At 33.8% G+C, this 20,931-nt stretch overlaps 1 protein-coding gene across 1 annotated transcript in view; it reads right to left on the bottom strand.

The window, feature by feature from the left end:
* Positions 1-20,541, bottom strand: part of Fsip1 (fibrous sheath interacting protein 1) — a 200,226-nt gene extending 179,685 nt beyond the window's left edge. The window contains exons 1-5 of the mRNA XM_071608080.1: positions 20,510-20,541; positions 14,877-15,012; positions 9,406-9,589; positions 5,631-5,785; positions 4,258-4,355 (exon numbers count right to left, since the gene is read on the bottom strand). Of these exons, the coding sequence (XP_071464181.1) occupies positions 4,258-4,355; positions 5,631-5,785; positions 9,406-9,589; positions 14,877-15,005 (566 nt within the window). The 5' untranslated portion in view covers positions 15,006-15,012; positions 20,510-20,541. The remainder of the gene's footprint in view (positions 1-4,257; positions 4,356-5,630; positions 5,786-9,405; positions 9,590-14,876; positions 15,013-20,509) is intronic.
* Between the last annotated feature and the right edge of the window lie 390 nt (positions 20,542-20,931).

Consider the following 20,931-nt stretch of genomic DNA (forward strand, 5'->3'; position numbering starts at 1 on the left):
TCAGTAGATGAATGGATAAAGAAATTGTGGTATATATACACAATGGAATATTATTCAGCATTAAAAGAGTACAAAATCATGGCATTTGTAGGTAAATGGATGGAGTTGGAGAATATTATGCTAAGGGAAGTAACCCAATCCCAAAAAACCAAAGGCCAAAGGTTTTCTCTGGTATGTAGATGCTGATCCATATGGGGATGGGGCAGGCGGGTGAAGTATGGGAGGAATGGAGAAACTTTAGATAGGGCAAAGGGGAAGGAGGAGAAGGGAAGGATAATGTGGGTAGGAAAGATGGTGGAATGCCATGGACATCGTTACCCTAAGCACATGTATGAAGACACGAATGGTGTGACTCTACTTTATGAACAACCAGAGACATGAAAAATTGTGCTATATAAGTGTACTATAAATTGAAATGCATTCTGCTATCACATATAACAAGTTAGAATACATAAATAAATTTAAAATTGAAAAATTTTAAAAAGAACAAATATCTAAGAAAGAAAAAAAGAGATACTAAGATATAAACAAGCAATTCACAGCATGGTGAAACAAAAAATAAATATTTAACCTCTGATAATCAGAGAGAGACAAATTTTTAAAATTCCACTTTAAGTAAATAAAGCTTAAAATAATCATAAAATCCATTGTTGTGGGTTTAGGAAAACAATATTCAGATACAAATATTGGTAGAAGTCTGAATTGGTTTCAATAGTTAATATGGTTAGAAAATTTTTTTAAAGTCCAACACCCTTTGACTAAGTAATTTCTCTTATATATAGAGAGAGAGACTCTGCACCTAACAGAAGAAAAAGTAGGCCCAAATCTTCAGCATGTTGAAGATCACTGCAGCTGTTGTGTAATTAAAAAAAAAAAACTAAATGTTTGACATCAGGGTTTAAACAAATGATGGCACATACACACGTTAAATTGACACATGGCCATTTAAAATACTGCTGATATAAATTGTTCCAGTTTTCTATTATGCATTAAAAATCACCCAAAATTTCACAGCATATGGTAATAATTACTTCAAGTAAGATGTACTGATTAATGCTAAAATTTGTAGGCAAAAATCTACAGAGAAACTGAATATTTGCATAGCTTTAAAGTAGCTCCCCCAGGATATTTATTAAGTGCAAAAGGAAAAATAGTAACCTTACAGTGGAAAAATCCAGCAGGCACTTAACTAAGTGATTAGAGTTAACACAATCAATAATACATCATCATTATGAATCCCAAGTGTGACTGAGGGAGGACACATAATTTCTGAGATTCACCTACTAAAAATGAATAATTTTCATCTAATCATGAGAAAACATCACACAAACCAAAATTTAAGGATATTTATGAAAATAACTACTCTCGAAAGGGGTCACAAAAGACGAGGAAAGACTGAGGTACCATCACAGATTAGAGGAGACAAGGAGACGTAATACCTAAATGCAATATGGGGTACTGGGTTAGATGCGAAAAAATGGGAAGGATATCAGTGGGAAAGCTGGTACATTTTTAGAAGTTTACTGTTTAATTAACAGTACTGTAGCAATGTTGATTTCTTAGTTTTGATTATAGTACTATGGTAATGCAAAACATTAACATTATACGAAGCTTAGGCAAGGGTATACAAGAACTATACCTATTTCAAAATAAAACTTGATAGCATAAAACAATCACCATGGCACCATGCTCATGCTTCTATGCGTTAGGAATTTGATGCCTATAGCAGTTTGTCTCTTAGGAAAGGGGCCTTGACTGGCTAGGTCCTGCATTTGGTTGTAGAAATCTGGTGCAGCTCAATGTCTTGCCTTGGTAATTTTCTGTGGTGTTTTCTCAGTCTGAAATGTCCACAGTTACTTTTGTGTGTGTGTGTGTTTGTGTGTGTGTGTGTGTGTGTGTGTGTGTGTGTGTGAAGGATTGAACCCAGGGACATTTAACCACTGAACAACATCCCTAGCCCTTTTTATGTTTTATTTTGAGACAAAGTCTCCCTAAGTTGCTTAGTGCCTCACTAAGTTGCTGAAGCTGGTTTTGAACTTGTGATCCTCTGCCTCAGCCTCTGGAGCCACTGGGATTATAGGCAAGAGCTACCATGCCCAGCTTACAGTTCCTTCTTAATTCACAACTTTAGTGCCGGCACTGAGATAATTAGAACAGCTGGTAAGTCAGTTTCCTAAGGATGCTGTAACAAATTACCAAGGGCTAGGTGGCTGAAAACAATATAAATTTATTCTCTAGATATCTAAAATCATAGTGTTGCCAGAGAATTTCCTTCTTTGCATTTTCCTAGTTTATGTGGCTCCCAGCTATCCTTGGTAGTCCTTGGCTTGTAGCTACATAACTCCCATCTCTGCCTCTATCTTTACAGGTCTTCTTCCCTGTATCTTGGTGTCTCTATATCTTTATGTCCTCTCTTATGCTTATTTTATGAAAATAAGGGACATCAGTCATTGGATTTAGGTCCATCCTACTCTATTATGCCTCATCTTAATTAAGTATATCTGTAAAGACCCTATTACCAAATAAAATTACATTCTGCAATTCCAGGTAGTCATGAATTTGAGGGGGACATTATATCCTAGAACTGGCCAGAATTATTTTCTCTCTGCCTAACCTTTCTCATGACCTGTCTGGGCTTTCTCACAGCACAGCAGATTCAGGGTGGTTTGGCTTTCATCTGCATAAGCCAGGAAAAGAAACAGAAATTGCCAGTCTTCTTAAAGGCAAGGCCTAGAAATGGCATAGTATTGCCTTGGCTATATCAGTCAAAGTTATTCCAGGCTAGCCCAGACTGAAAAGGGCGGGAGAAATAGGAGAAATTATGTCTCTTAATGAGGAATAGAATGAAAGTACATAGAGGGAAGGCTCTGAGGGCAGCCATTTTGGGAACAAGCTACCACAGAGATTCTTAGTAACAGTTAAAGGGGTTCATGAGATACAAACCAGTGGAGAAAAAGCTTAAAAAACACCATAAATCCAATTTTATCCCATTTTTATCCTTAGATAGATAGGTAGGTAGATACAGATGTTTACACTAAACATGTCTCAAAAGAAAAATAATAAACCAAATTATCAAAAATAATAAACCAAATTATTAATAGTGATTATTTCTGCATGTTGACAATTTAGGTGATAGCAATTTTTTTCATTCTGTTTACCCATGTTTTCCAACACAATTAATTACCGATGTTACTTCTGTAATAAGGTAGAAGTAGCAGAAAGTAAACTATCTAGGATTTTAATATAGAGAAGCTAATTTTTTGTTGTTTCAAGTAGGATATACAAATGGCAAGGTAAATTTCAATAAGGTCACTCCAGCTATGGATCTAAGAAGTTGAAATTTTGAAAGATTGATTTTTTTTTAAAGTCCTTCATTACAGAAGGGGCAACCCAGATGAAACACCCATCTTCTTAAGGAGAAACATTTTGGTGCACTATAAACTCAAATCTCTCAAGCCCTAGCAGCTTCTGAGCTCTTAATACTAGTCCAGAAAGGAATAAACCTGAAGGAATATTATTCACAACAAAGATCGACTATTGTTCCACTAAAAGTGCTTCAGTAGTCTGAATCAGATTTTTGGAGTTCCACAATGTTAGACATTCACTTTATATAAGATAAAAAGATCCCAGTATTCTGAGAGAACTCAGGACACTGCTTAGAGCTCTTCCACCACAAAGACCACCTATGGGATATTGACTAAAGGATTCCAAAAGTAGCCAAGCAAAACGTATCAACTGCTTCCACTCTCTAAAAGTTTCACTATTAAGTAAGTGGGTTTAAGAATATATGACTACATCATATTTACATTTGAAAAGAACATTCACAATTTTACACATACACACAAAGGGATAAGTAGAAATACATGTGCAGAACTAATTGGTTAGTCTGAAAAATTAGGAGTGTAAGATAATAGGATATATCAGAAGTAGATTTTTATGAAGGGGGTTGCATAGGCCTGAGTGTTTTACCTGGTGAGATAGAGGACTATCAGAATAAAATATCCTCTAGAAGAATCAAACAGGGACAGAAAGTAAGGGCAAAGACATAGTGGGCCTGTTTCTCAATTTGTCCATGCTCTATTAAGATACAAATACTTAAACACAATGAAACATACCTAAGCTCAGAGTAATTTCATATCATATTTCCTCTAAAGAAGAGTCAAATTCATGAAGAAAAGGGGAAATTTTGGATCAGGAATTTAACTTTAATCCAAATCTTGTCTGACTCAGATAAAAACAAGGATGAATGACATCTACTCACCAATAGTTTCTTCAGATGCAGCAGTCAAAGATAAAAATTTCTTTGTATTTTCCATCTCCTCATTACTTTGCAAAGCTTCACTATTTTTTGCAGACTATGAAATAAAAATTAAAATTTAAACAAGAAGATAGCTATACTCACTGATTTTTTAATTATAGCATAGTTTCCTATCATATACATACAAACAAGAATCCTCAGGCCATTCATATTCCTTTAAATAGGAAATTTGTTAATATTTCCTGTTTCCACAAAATTGTGTCAAAAGATATTTCCAGATAGAGTTGAAATATATGTCTATCATCAACATATGATAATCACTTTGCTTAAAAAATCTTAAGTTTCTGTTAGATATTTTTATAACTAAAGAGTAACCTAAAGGTATAATCAAATTGAAATTTCAGACATTTCAAGTATATTACTGTTTCTATTTATAATTCTTATTTCAAAGGAAATAAAAACAATTTGAGTTTCCATAAGAAAAAGTGATAAACTAACTTTTTCTGCAAGATTTATAGAAATCATTTTTCTAGTTTAAAACACTGCATTTGGGGTTGCTTTCTTTGATCTCAATGGCCTTCCTGAGATCTCTGTAAAAAATGTATTCACAATTATTTCCTTCTTAATTCATAATACTGCCTAGGCCTAGGAAATATCCTCCGAAGTCATTAGATGATTAAGAATTATTTTATCAAAAACAACCAATTTATTATCACAAGGTTCCTATCTCACAGGTGCTCTCCTTTCAGGGGCAAAATACAAATAAGAGTCAATGGCTCTATACCAAATCAGTAACAACATCTGGTCAACCTCAACCCCTTAATACTACAGAAAATAAGAAGTCCAAGAGAGCCAATGTTAATGAAGCACCAGAAATTTGTTGAAACAAAAACGATTTGAGCATGGCTCATTCCTCAAGTACCTTACAGTTTCCTGAAGAGATTTGACCAACACATGAAACAGTAAACTCCCAACTTGATTGTCATAAATGTTACTCAAGTAATAAACTAACTAGGGAATTCAATTTTTGTGTATTTTCCTGTTTATCTCCAAAATGTAAGCTCACTGAAGAAAAAGCAAATATACATTCTTGATGAAAGCAGACATCATACACTTCCCTATTCCAGAGATTGAGGAGCTCTAATCTGACACTAGTAAGACAGGTCAATGAGCATGCTAGCACAGTGCCCAAAGTCTCGTTCCAGAAACATTTCACCCCTGTACCCAGCACATACACACATATTCATGCTATGTCACCACCTCCACAAAATAACAAAGGCAGACCACATTAACACTATCACAGTCCATGCTTTTCTTATTCTCTTAGAGGAAATTGTTTCTTACTATTGGCACATAGTTGTACAATTCTTACCTTAAGTTCTTCCCACAACTTTATTCTCATTTCTAGACCTTGCTTCTTAATTTCTTTTTCTCTGTATTGTTTTTTTGCCAATATTTTATCAAGTCTGTTCATTTTATAAATAGCACCTTGAAGTTGAGAGTCTACTTCTTTTAATTTGGTTTCATCTATATTGTGTTGAAAGTAGAAACAGGTTTGAAGTTTAATAAATCCATAAAGTTTTATTGTTTTTAGTCTTTATTCTTTGACTTAACAACTATGTATAGTGACAATAGTAACTATTGTATTGACGTCATGTAACCAACTTGATTTACAAGGTACTTTCATATATTTTTTTCATATAATTATCTAATAACTCTGAAAAATAGACATTTGTCTCTATTTTACAGTTGAGATAACCAGGCCTTTTCATAAGTTGTTCCCTTATTATTTTAAATCCCAAATTTTCTCCTTCCTTCTTCTATACATTCCCTATCCATGATTAACAAATAGTAAATAAGGAATAAGACATATATCCTATCCTAAAATTGCTGAAGACTCCAAACTCTTTCTAGAGAAACAGAAGGCATGTATAGAGAGCTACAGTAAAAAGTAGTATATCAGGGCTAGGGATGAGGCTCAAGCGGTAGCAGGCTTGCCTGGCATGCGCGTGGCACTGAGTCCGATCCTCAGCACCACATGCAAATAAAGATGTTGTGTCCGCTGAAAACTAAAAAAAAATAAATAAATATTTAAAAATTCTCCTCTCTCCCTCCCCCCCTTTTAAAAAAAAAGTAGTATATCATAAGCACCACAAAGTGGTTCAACATACAGAAGAAACAAGCTCCAATAAGTACCTAATGTAGGCAGACACTTTTCTCCATGCCCCTCCATGTTTCTAATTTCTTAAAGCACTTAAAAATGCTTTGACTACCAGGGATGGTGGCACACACCTGTAATCCCAGTGGTTCGGGAGGCTAAAGCAGAAGGATTGCAAGTTTGAGGCTAATCTCAGCAACTTACCGAGGCCCTAAGCAACTTAGCATGATCCTGTCTCAAAATAAAAAATAAAAAGAACTGGGGTTGTTGTTCTCCCAGTTAAGCACCCCTGGGTTCCATCCCTGGTACCAAAATAAAAAATGATCTTCCATCATTCAAATTTTAATTTAGAATTAATGATAATGAGGGCAGCTTACAGAGTGACCTGTGGCACATTAAGAGCTTTATTTACATGCATTACTCATTTAACACTCACCTTAACTCTGTAAAGTGGCATAGTCATTGTCTTCATTTTAAAAATTAGTAAACTGACATTAATATGTACCTGAGTTCATACATGTAATATAACTAGTAAATATAGAGTCAGTTCCACCCACATCTGTCTGACTCCAGCTCTTAGCCACCAAGCAATAACACACCCTCTATGAAATCTGATGAAATTTGGTTCTCTGGCAATGAGCATAAATGTTCAAGTATTAAGTCTTAGTCATCTCAGGACAAATCACTTTAAATGGCATATTATGCTAAATGAGGCCAAATTTAGCAATTTTTGAAAATCCAAAGAGACCAGTGATGTGTCCCCATAACATACATTGCTTCCTCTTTAAGGAAAAAAAAGAGGGAGGTATTTTTAGAAGAAGGAAGTTTATTCAAAAAGAATATTAATCTTATCAATAAGAAGTATCCTCAAATCTTATTGCTTATATAATTCAAATGTAATACCCTTTAGTTCTAATTCCCAACTACTAATCCTAGCATTCTCAAGCTCCATCTAAGTAGTCTATATAATAGGCATTTTTAAGTAATTCACACAGTACTAAAAATATATTTTAAAATACCGTGTAGACTGGGCCAATAGCTAATCTCAAATACAATATCTTATTTCCTGATAACTGTAATCCTGAGTCACCTGCCTAACTTTAAGAACTCATCTCATCCCAACCATATTCTAAATTAGCAGCTCTCAAACTTTTTTGTCATAGTCCTCTTCACCACCTCAAAATTATTGAGAGCCCAAAGTAGTCTTCATGTATGTAGGTTATATCTTTTTATAATTACCATCTTAGAAAGCAGAACTGAAAATTATTGTAAAATACATTTATTCATTCATTTTAAATAATAGTAAACAAAGTATTACTAATTACATGTTAACATAACTAACATGTTATAATTATTAGTCTTCCAAAATATTAGTGAGCAGACTAGCATTATTTTCAACTTTTAATATCTGGATTAATAGAAAACATCTAGATTCTCATATGTACTTTTACAACCTATTGTAATTTTATGTTTTGATTGAAGTACATGAGGAAAATTTGGCCTCACATAGATATGTAGTTGGGAAAAGAGAGATTTAGTAGTCTATCAAATAACTAGTTATTTTTCTTTAGTACTGTACCAAAATTTGTCAGGGGTAGCTTCTTAAAGGTTAATTGTAGTGTGAAACCTGTAACCATATCAGTGAGCTTTCTGAGTTTGTTCCACTAAAATCTTTGGCTCTGTCTTTCATGTTAAATGAATCTTTAATCCTGCATTTGCCATTTGGAAAGTAGTGGCTAACAGAATTATGCACGAATTCAAAATATAAACGTATTTCATTATACAATATTCAAAAGTCACATTTGTTAATATTACCACCTATTTTTATCAAAAAAGTCTAAGTATTGATAAGCTATTGAATAACATTCACAAGTTTTCCAAAATTCTAATTTTCATGTAAATGCTCAAATTTTACCATTAGTAGCAGAATGCTCAAATTTTATCATTAGTAGCAAATACTATAGTAGTTTTCCTTGAAGTGTAAGACTTGCTTTATCTTTAAAAGAAAAAATAAGTCTGCCAAATACAAAAGTCTGAATGATACCAGTTTGCCTGTCAGTTGTTATTTCAAATAAAAATGGTGTTCCACAAAAAATTGGGCAGTTTAGCTCCCAGTTCAAGTTATCACACAAGTACTTTTCTTCAACACAACCTTCCCACCTTAGAATACACAAAATTCTTTTATGTCTACTTCCTTGCCACACAGGATATTAAGATGATGTATACTGGCTTAAGATCTAATAATATTAATATTTTCTACTACTTCATTAAGGACATCCTGAGTGACACTGGTTATTTATTTTTCTTGCCAGTAACTGGTTGTAAAAACACAGTGATTTCTAATACAATTTGGTGCCACTGTCTCAATTCATGCCAAGGCACCAGAATATTTCCCACCATTGTTTTTATACTATCAGTACCAATACTGACACAGTAGACAAAGAGGAAAACAGCATCTCAGTGCAATTATGAAAGTTGTGTTCATTCTGCAGAGTCCCCACAAGGGTCTTCCCAGGGCTCTGCAGATCACATTTCAGAACTGCTCTTCTAATTCTATCTGACCAGAATTAATTCAATTGCATGGAAAAAAGGTACATTTAAAATCAAAATGTTATCAATTTTGAGTGGGATTGGCCCTAAAAAGGGCATTTACAAATTATAGGATATATTTTATTGTGCAATTTTAGTAATCAAAATGATCCATAAATCATGCCATAATATGTAAAATAATCCCTACTTGATTATTGTAAACTGAACATGAAAACAATTTTATTAAATGTCATATTTTATTACATTTCTAAATATATTTAAGGGTTCTTAATGTTCTTGTAAGTATAAATTGGTGATCATTCTCTTACAAAAATGTAATTATGCCTCCTTATTTTTTAGTTTATTGTTTCTACTTAGTTGATAAAAACACATATAATTTTAATATTTTAAATAAAATATCTGTAGTTATCATTATCCAATCAACTTGTGATTATCCTACCTGAACATTCAGGGGTCATCTGATGTTGAATCAAGTCCAGATCTTCAACTGGCCCCTGTTTAGCCAGTTTTATTTTCTCAGAGTAGTTTGCCCCTTTATCATCATTATTATATCTTCCTTCCTCTGTATTACTGCTTTCTGAGTGGTCCTCCTTACCAGAATTCAATGTGCTTACAGTATCAACCTAAAAATAATTTTTAAAAAATTTCCAAAAATAATGTATTTTCTCCTGCTGGACTAAAGGACATTGAAATAACATAATTTGTTTTCTTAAAATATGATATTTTCAAATATTTAACACTAATGGAAGCATATGTAGAGACATATTTAAATATGTACACTGGCATTAAAGTATCTAGAAATATAACGAAGTTTACTTAAATGTAATTTAACTACACAAATTTAATAACATCTATACCAAATATCTACCATTCTCCAACAATCTCTATCAATAATGGAGAAAGGTCAAAATCAGTCCTAAAGTGAACTGCTACCAGCCAGGCTCTTGAGATGATACACGATGAACCCCTTTGAACTCATATGTGGGTGAGCAGTCAGAGATCTAGAGCTGTGCTGTCCAATATGACAGTTATTTTCCACTATCAAATGGCTGAAAAGTGGCTAATCTGAATCGAGATGTGCTTCTAATGAGAATCTTATCATCAGAATACTGTGCTTTGATTATTTATTTTTATACCATTCATATTTTTTTCCATTTCATCTTGGTTTCCCTTTGTATTTTAGCAAAGTTCACTTTGCAAACACCAGTTTGGCACAGTTGCATTTTCCTGAGAGAAAACAAGAAAAGGCATCATGACTGGGGGGTCAGGAGAAAACAGAGATTACAGGACTTTGAAGCAACAGAAGTGAACAGAGCCCAAGAGAGTTGAGGTCTCAGGTAGAGAGGGTCAGCCACTTCTCAAGGATATACCTTTCCTTTCCCAATGAAAGACTGTCTGCTCTAGCCCTTCCGGCCTCAGCCATTGGAAGGTTTTTGTTGTCCCTATCCACAAGCTCAACTCTCCATTACCGCAATGCAAATCTCCAGGACAGAAAATGGGTGCTACTGAGGATTAAAGTGCTAGGAATGCAGTTCCCTGGGCAAGCATCTTTGCCTGACATGAAACATAAACCTAGCAGAACTGAGTTGTCAGTATATAATAATCACTACCAACATTTATTGACGAATTGCAATCAACCATGTCCAGTGCTAAGTACTTTATATACACTGTGCCATTCACTACTCACAATGACCCTATGCTATAGGTGCTAGTACCCCACTTAAACATAGGAGAATACAGATGTAGAGAATAAAACTAAATTATAAATACCCAATTCAGAAAGGATTATAAAGGCAAAAAGAAGAATCAAAAGTCTTGAGAAAAAGCCAAGACACTGTCAAGAACAGAAAAATTAAAAAAAAAAAAAACTATAAAGAGCTTCCAGAAAAAAAAAAAAAAAACACTTTATTAGATTTTTAAATTCAATGGGTAGACTGAAAAACAGACTTGATATATTAAGAAATAATTCCAAACCCAAAAAGTAGTTACAAATTACTCACAATAAAGCACAGAAAGATAAATGATTAGAAACTATCAAAAAGAAAAGGGATATAAAAGATATAAAGGTAAGATATTTAATATTACTTCTAGAATGAGAAAACAGAAAAACTATATAGGGAAAGTTAGAAATGTGAATATTTGAAAACATAAAAGTAATTTAACATTTGAAATATGGCTTAAAATTTTCCAAAATAAATGGAAAACAACAAATCCTTTAAGAAGTTCTAGTCTCCGGAAGGAGAAATTATGTAACCCCATCCTAGGTAAGTATCAATGGACACCAAACACGAAGAGAAAAAATTAAAGCAACCAAATAAAACGAAGCCAGACAACCTACAGCAGAATGAATATATTAGGTCACAAAAGCCTTTTCATTGACCACAAGAGAACCACAAGCCAAATGTGTGATAGCTTCAAAGTGCTTTGTTAAAAAAAAATAGTCAAACTAGAAAATGAACACATTTTCAAAAGCAGATTTAGTATTTGCCACTCATGGGTTCTCAAAGAAAGATTACTAAAAGATGTAGATAAACTGATCAATAGATACAGATAATACAAAATGAAGATTAAAGATAGAATAAAGAAGATTTAGTTTTCCAAAAAGCCAGGATAAACAAAAAAAAAAAACAGTAAACATATAAGTAAATTGAAACCTAAAGCATAAACAATAATGATGAAAATAATATCCATAGAGAATAATAATTACATGTAAATTAGAAAAAGTGACAATATAATATCTAAAGTCTTTGCATTTTTTAGAAGGAAAAAGAAATATTGGTAAACTTTGGAATTTGTTCATCAAATTCTAAGAACATAAATATAATTTTCAAATCAGTAAACTGAAACAGAAAAATATAATCAGTTAATATTAATAAAATGCAAGAAAAAACCAAGAGACTAGATAAATTCAAATGTTATTTAAACATATATTTTACAGATTAGATAAAATGAAAAAAAAAATGTGCATTTTACCCGCTAGTTTAAAAGAGATTTTCCAATTAAATAAAATAAACAAAATCCAACTTAAAACATAAAGGCACAAGAAGGTTAAAAATTATTTGAAGCTGCTATATTAATATTTAACAAATATATACCCTTATAAAAAAGTAACCTTGACCTATACTTCATGACTTAACATAAAAATTAATTAAAAATGAATCATAGGTCTAAATGCAAACAAACTATAAACTGTCAGAGAAAAACAGGAGAGAAATCTTTAGAACTTTGAGTTAGACAGAGTTTTGTGATACAACGCCAAAATCACAATCTCAAAAGAAAAAAACATGGTAAAATGTTCTTAAAATGTAAAATGTTTATGCTCTAAAAGACACAGTTGAAAGAATGAGAAGTCAAACCATTGACTGGGACAAAATACTGTCACATATCTGACAACAGACTCTATTTAGAACATATTTAAGAACTCTCAAAAGTTAACAAAAAAGAAATATAGTTTAAACAATTCAACAAAAAATATGAATAGACATTTTTCAAAAAAGATATGTGGATTTCAAATAAACATATGAAACATTATGAATTCTATTCATCACTAGAGAAATATAAGTTAAACTACACTGAGATACTACTATATGTCTATTAGAAAGGCTTGAAAAAAAAAAACTGATTAAACCAACTGCTGGCAAGGATGCAGAGCAACAAGTACTCTTGTACATCACTGGTGGAAACAGAAAACACTTATTGTTAAACATACACTTATCATCCAATCCATAAATCTCACTCTTAGGTATTTACTCAAGAGAAATAAAAACTTATTTACCTACAAAATTATATTTTGATTTTTTATATATATAAAAAATTTATTCATAATCACTAAAAACTGGATTCAATTCAAATGTTCCTCAACTAGGAAACAAATCATGGTATACTCAGCAATGAAAAAAAAATTAACTTTGATACATGCAACTAAGTTGATGCTTCTCAAAGCAGTATTTACATTAGGAGATAAAATAAGACCATATGACTCTATGTATATGACCTCCTAAAAAAAGAAAAACTACAGGAACAGAAAATAGATTAATAATTTTCAGGAATTAAGGCTGGGAGGTGATTATTTACAAAAGAATAGAATAAGGGAATTTTTTGAGGAGTTTACAAAACTGTTCTATATCTTGATTATATTAATGGTCACATCACTCTATTTGCCAGATCTCACAGAACCATACACCAAAAAGTGAATTTTACTGTATGTAAAATTTTTAATTAAAAAATAGAAGTTAATAAGAGATAAAATGAGTCACAATGTTAGAAGGGAGGATTTAAAATCATATAGCTATAAATTCTCCCCCAAATTAATCTACATATTCAAAATAATTTAAATCAAAACCCCAACAGAGTCTGGGGTTTGGGCTCAGTGGTAGAGCATTTGCCTCACACATGTGGGACCCTGGGTTTGATCCTCAGCACCACATAAAAATAAATAAGTGAAATAAAGATATTGTGTCCAGCTAGAACTAAAAAATAAATATTTTTTTAAAAAAACCAACAGTAGGGGCTAGGGTTGTGGCTCAGTGGTAGAGTGCTCACCTCGCACGTGTGAGACTCTGGGTTCGATCCTTTGCACCACATAAAAATAAATAAGCAAATAAAGATATTGCGCCCATGCATAACTAAAAAATTTTTTTTAAAAACCAACAGTATTTTTAGAACTTAAAAAGCTGATCTAAAATATATCTAGAAGAACAAAAAACCAAAGATTGCTAAGACAGTCCTGAAAAAATAATAAGATGAGGCAAACCACTCTATCAGATTTTAGTAATTATTTAGTAAAGCTACAAGAGTTAACACACCATATAGTAATAATATAAGATTAGATGAAACAAAAACAGAGAGCTCAGGCAGAAACTGTATTTTACAAAGTCACTTGACACGAGGGTTCTGGAAGCATGTTAGGATCATCTACTTAGATGTACCTGCACAAGGTGGAAAGCAAAAGTGGGGTAGAAGCCATCTAAGATCCTGATAGGAATCTGGCAAAATATATCAAAGATGGTCATATCTGAATGTCTAGTTACCAGCTCTGTAGTTATGAGAAGCTTGTGGCAGTGCTAGAAACAGCAGCAGTAGCAGTTTTCTGATCTCTGTATTGCAGCATAGTGGTGTGACGTGGGAACCAAAAATCCAGGGGAAGCTCTCTCCTTGGACTACATTTCCTGCTGGCCTTCTGTTGGTTTTGAGGAACTGGATTTTTGTAGTCAAATCTTGTCTGCTAGAAATATCTAGAGTGCTATTTCTTACACTAAATCATGATAGACAAAAACTCTCGGAGTTCCATAATGCAAAGTCTAATCCATAAATCAACAACAAAAAAGTTAGTATGAGTTCATTAACTTTCAGAGATTTTTTTCATCATAAATTTCAAATTTTTTCCTCTACAAACTTAAAAGGAATAAATTATACCACATCAGACTTGATAAAACTGATTATTTTTAAAAATCAGTTGAGATATTTTAATTAAAGAAGACGTACTACAAGAAAAAGAGAGAGAATATAAAAGAAAGTTATGAACAGATAATACACCTAACAAACAGACCACATGGCTTCAAACCATTTTTTTAAATACTGAATCATTTTCATGGTAAATGTTGATGGATACATATTAGATATTGGAATACAAATTTTCCTTATGAAGTAAAAAAAAGTCAACACTTTCTAAAAAGTCATCAAACTTTTAACAAATTACAACGTGAACAAATAAACCACACTCCAAAATAAAGAAGGGAAGGAAGAAAGGAGTCAGAGTACTTTCATATTAAACACTCAAGTAAAATCCAAGAAATCTGTGAATGCTTCCTGAAAATGCCCTTTAAAGAGGAAAAATAAGGGGGAATGTTAACAACAAGATTGGTTTCATCAGTTACTGATTCTGAGAGAAGGAATTCAGAAGCAAATCACCTTGAAGGAACCTGGTTCTGGTGAGAGCACCTCCAGAGAACTTGCATTTGAACTTCTGCTCCCAGGACGTGTTCTTGAATTTGAGGCTGGTTTTGAAATCCCATCTAGGTTTCCCTTTATAATATCCATTGGTATCCTAAAACAAACAAAAAATGAAAAAGCAAGTAACTTGGAAATTTAAGTGTTAGTTTAATGTTAATATAGTTTAATAAACATTAGTTAATGTTTATATCCAATTATTCGGTCTGTTTTAAGTATTACATTACTATCAAAGTCACACTTATGAGTACCCCAATTTCATCAAAAGTCATCTTGTGTACATGAATTATTAAATCTATGCCATTGTAAGTACAAAACTGCCTCAGATGTTAGATGCCGAAAGTACCTATAACAGAATGCAGAAGCATTTACTGGAGAATGAATCCTTGGCCTTGCAAATGCTTAGGCAAGTGCTCTACAATGAGTTGCTTCTCCAGTCCCTTTTATTCTTTGAGACAGGGTCTCTCTAAGTTGCCCAGGTTGGCCTCCAACTTGTGTTCCTCCTGCCTCAGCCTCCTGAGTAGCAGGAATTACTGCCTATGCCACCAGGCCCCACTCATCTTAATGGTGCTCTAAGGCCTCCCTGCTATCTTCTTCTGGTTTTGCCTTCCTTATTCTAGACTTTCCTATTTCAGGTCAGCTTCTGCCTGGGCTTCCCTCTTACCTCTGACTTCTCTTCTCCTTGATGCCACATTTTCAAGGAGCACCAATCTCTAAGGCACTGCTTTCATTTGATCAGCCCTCCCCCTCTAAAACCCATGATTCTAATTCGTTCCTCAGACACAAGAGAATAAAACCTATTTCCTTTACTAAAGGACAAACTTTCATATCTGGCTGCACTTTGCCAATCTCCTTAACTAATTTTCATATGACATCCATAGATGTCATCCTCTCACCACCTAGGATGTTCTATTTCCAATGTGTTTTTTTTAAAACAATAAATACTAAGCAGGGTGGCTTAAGCTAGAGGAAGAATGTGGGCACTGCAAGCACATGATCCTTGCAAACTATACCCTTGATCAGGACCCTTCTAGATTCACCCAGTGAGATTGGGACAACATGTATGCTAAGTAAAATGGAAGAAACAATGACAATTCCAGTTTTTGTTTTCTCAATACCTACCTTTAAATGCCTTGTGATTATGTATTAAACCATCACTCCTAACAGAACAAAGAAGTCAAGTAAATGTCCTTTCTTATCCTATAAATTTCCTTTCTTATCCTATAAAATGACTTGCCTTTCTGTTTGTGAACTATAGAAGCAGAAACCAGAGAAGACTTGGACATAAGAGGAAGCACAACATTACCAACCTAAAGCTCCTCTTAGGCATATAGAGGGATAATGTGGCCTCGCCTCCAACCATTCAATGTGCCAAAGCTGATATTTAAGAGACAAGTACGTCAATTCTTCCCATCTCAGCAACCAAAAAAGGCATTGATCTCAACATTATTCACACTCTGCAAACGGGTTTGGGCTCACTGAGGAAGGCACTGACATTATTATTGTGGGATGATGGATCACCCTAGCCCATCACATCACAACCAAAAAGCATAAGTCACCAAAAGGCCAAATGTCTTGTAGATGCCTAAGCAGCCTGTCAAGGGAGACTTATTGCAGCTTACAGAGGAAGCAACGAGATGGAAGCATGTTTAGAGCTGATATAATACACATCAATAAGGGGAGAGGCACAGGGTACCATCAACGATGTGGATCAGCTAACAGGCTCCATAAACCTTTCAATTTGCTTTAGAAAGAAGTCTGTTTTATTATGTTTTCTCCTGAAAATAATAAATTAAATTAAATACAGTTCACAGGAAAGGTGGGATATAACTGACAGATTATCTTTCAATTTCAACCTGGAAAATATATGGACAAAGAGCACTGAAATCAGATCTTATAGTTCAGTGAGAAGAAGTCTCAATTGCTATATAGAAATTCCACGAGAAAAGTAAAGCACTGACTGAACAGAACAAATTAAATAAATAAATAAGTAAAGCACTGTACAAAAAAGCGATCAAACCATATGCAAATGGTTATTGATTAACCAAATTATGTGTCTTAATTAACAAAGTGTATCTGGGGAAGTGTGTGCAAAAGGAAGGGCTGATATTAAAAAAAAATCTACCCTTTCCTAATGGAAATCAAAGAGAATATCAAAAAATTGATAAAGCCAAGCAACAGTAAGATGGAGCCTCTAAGGAATGCTCTGTTTACCCTCCCTTGTTATTGAACAGTTTGACTTTTTTTTACTATATTACTTAACAAAAGTAAAAACTGGTTTTAAAAACAAATAAATAATATTAAACATTCAAGGAATTGGAAGGAAACACAGAAATAATCAGCATAACTATAGAATTAATTATTAACCATAAAACAAGAGCATAATTCAAAAAAGAGACAAATAGATATGATTACATTACATTTAATGCTCTTGAGTCTCGAACATAAAGAAGAATTCTAAATGAAATTAAAAGGTAACTAAGAAACTGAAGAAAATAAAAGCAACACAGATGATATACAAAAGATGAAGATATTTAAAGAGCTCTTACCAACCAATTAAAAAAAAAGTAACATTTTAATAAAAGACTGGTTAAGGGTAGAAACAAAGGAAAGGAGGGAGGGAGGGAGGGAAGAAAAAAGAACTTGAGGGAGGAAGGAAGAGAGATAAAATGTCAATCATCTTACTTTAAAAAAATCTAACTTCTCTAAGGAAATATACAGAAAGAGATATAAGAAGATCATATTTCAAAGAAATGAGAGTGATGGGTTCTGGCTCAGTGGATGTTCTTCTGTCTTTTTTTAACCTGTGCTTATCTGTATTTTCTGATTTTCTGTTAAGTATGTCTTCAGTTTATAATTAAAGAATTTATTTATTGTAGGAAGATTTCTAAAATTTACTTTGAAATATTCAAAATTTTTTTCAAAAAACACCCAATATTATCCCATGACCCTAAGCTAATCATCATTGGTACATTTCTATATTTCCTGTCTTTTTCAAGAAAATTGACTCATATATATCTCACTTAACATTACATGATGAGTATTTTCTTATGTCATTAAAATATTTCAAAAACAAAATATTATTTGCTTCATGATATTCAATTAGATAGATGACCAGATTCTAAGTTCAAATCACAACTGATATCTGCCAACTTCTTATAAACATTCATTTCAAACAAGATTAAACTTTTTCATACTGGGTTGTGAGAAATCCAACTTCCCTAGATGATTTCAAACCATATGGTACCTATAATTTGATATTTTTGGATAAATGAAAGAAAATGAGTCCTCCTTTGCTTAGTAATTATAAACAGCAAGTCTATAAAAAGTAAATTAATTTATTTTCCTTATTTTTATGTCTAAAAATTATTCAGGGTCAATTTTTTTTACTTTTTATATTTGCTTATTTCGTAAAAAATACTTGCCCATGAAAGACAAGTAAATGCAGAAGAATGTAAACATTTTAAGTCAAAATTCCCTTTACCCCAATGACCAATGTTAATAGATTTTTATCTTTTTTTTTTTTTTTTCAGATATACAGAAACTTTCCATCCTTTATACCAACCTCCTCCTCCTCAATACAAACATACATAGAAATGGCATGGTACACTGCAACTTGCTTTTTTACACTTAGCAATGTATTCTAGAGATTTTTCTATACTACCTTTATAGATATACTTCAGGCTTTCAAACAACAGCATAATACTCCACTACACAGATGTAGTTCTTAATCAGCTAAGATAGATTGTATGTGCTACTGAAAGCAATTTTAAAACATACTTTAAAATGGACCATACACCAAAAGTAAAAAACTAAAACTAGATGACTAGAAAATATGCATGATTGTGGTTAGGTGAAGAGTTTTTGTATACAACATCAAAAACAAGATTCAAAGAGAAAATAATGATAAATGCATCAAAATTTGAAAGTTGTGTTCTTCAAAAGATATTAAGAAAAGGAAAACAAAACTCCAAGACTGGGAGAAAATATGTGCAAAATACATATCTGACAAAGAACTTGGTTCCAAAACATATAAAGAAGTATCAACAGTCATCAAGAAAACGAAAGATTTGGACAGATATATCATCCAAGATGTACAAATGGCAAATCAGCACATGAAAAGATGTGCAACATTATCAGTGCTCTGAAAGTGTCTAATTAGAACCAAAATGAGATTCTACAACACACCTACTTGAGTAGTGAAAATTAATTTTTAAAAAAAAACTGACAATACCAAGTATTGACAAAGTTAGAGAGCAACCAGAAATCATATATTGTTAGTGATAATGTAAAATGGCAGTCACTTTGCAAAACTGTCAGTTTCTTAAAAACATACTTTACATGTTTACCCAAGAAAGGAAAAAGTATATTCATATAAAACCTGTATGTGGATATTTATAGAAGCTTCGTTAAAAATTGTGAAAAAATTGAAAACAATTTTCTCAACTAGTGGTGGATAAACAAACTTCAGTACATCTACACAAGGGAATACTACCCAGTAATAAAAGAGAACAAGTAACTAATAGAACATAAAAGAGTAACCACCGTGTTTTACGCTAAGGTGAAAGAAGCCAGATTCAAAAGGCAACATAGTGTTTGCTTCCACCAGTTAGACCCTCTGGAATCAGTAAAATCTATGGACAGAAAACTGTTAATAGGTTAAATGAGACTGGAGAAGGGATTAACTACAAAGAGTACTAGGAGAGATCTAGAAGATTTGGGAAGGGATGATAAAATTGTTCTGTATCTGGATATGGGGGGTGGTAATTACATAACTGTATGTGTCAAAATTCCTAGAACTATGCATTAAAAAGGTGAATTCTACCATAAGTAAATGAGACCTCAATTTTAAGTTACTATCCTTGTACCAGTCTTTAATTATGCTCATTCACAAGATAAATTACAATTGCTGCACCAAAGGCCACTTGCGTTTCAATTTTGATAGTCTGCCAAATTGTGCTCAAAAAAAAAAAAAAAAGTACCAAATTACACTACCACCAACAGAGTATTGTGATAAGATGAATAAGCTTCTCCACATTTGCTTGGTGCCAGTCTGGTTTTCATCAAACCCTTTTTATCTTCGCCAATCTGAGAGGTGTCCAAAGGCATCTGTTATTTTGATTTACATTTCTTCAATTATGAGAAAAGTTGAGTCTCTAGTCAAATTTTACTGGCCTTCATTTTATTTTCATTTTTTTTCTTCTACGAAATGTCTATTTGCATCCTTTGCCGTTTACGGTCTAGTTTAAACCACGGATTAGTTCTAGCTCTTTATTGGCTTAGATGGCGTGAGAGTCCTAACGCTGGGGACATCATTGCCAGGCCCAAGAAATCCTGACAAAACACTCCCAGCTCCCAGGGCAACATCAGCCCTAGAGGCTCACGCCCGCTGGTCCCCACCCCGCCCGACCTGGCCCCTCCGGTGGTGGGCCCGCCCTGGGACGGAGCCCGCCCCACAATCCTCCCGCCTTCTCATTGGCCCTGCCTGCTGTCCCTAACAGCCAGTCTTTTGTCACTCAGCCTGAGTCGGCGACGCTCACTCATTTGCTGGTAACGGCGACCGAGTTCCGCCAGTGGCCTGTGCTGTCCCTCACCTTCTTGGCGGGAAGTCAGAGCTAACCGCCAGCCGTTAGGGAACCGACTCGCTCAAAAATGCGCCTCTCACACTCAGTATCACACTTCTCCCCAAAGGGGAGGAGTCTTTCCCGCCAACGCAGCCTCTGGGGGTGAAGATGCGACCGGTTCAAAGCCCTTCTGCCTCTAGAAACGCTGTTCCCCTGGCAACCAGAAGCAGGACGCTCCTAGTCTCGCGATAAAAAGAAAAGGAGCATACCATCCAGAAATGGGACGTAGGGGTTCTGGGCAGCGAGGAAGACTGCTATAACCGGCAACGGTGAAGAGCTGGGGTGGCTCTGCTGTCTTCTGTCTTTGCAGCCGACGTTGTGCTTGGGGAATAATTTGTTCGTATTTAGGCTGGTCTCAGAAGGGATAATTCCGGTGTTTGTTGGTCTTTGGG

The sequence above is a fragment of the Marmota flaviventris genome, chromosome 2 (genome assembly GCF_047511675.1).
Source record: "Marmota flaviventris isolate mMarFla1 chromosome 2, mMarFla1.hap1, whole genome shotgun sequence".
In the NCBI taxonomy this organism is placed as follows: Eukaryota; Metazoa; Chordata; class Mammalia; order Rodentia; family Sciuridae; genus Marmota; species Marmota flaviventris.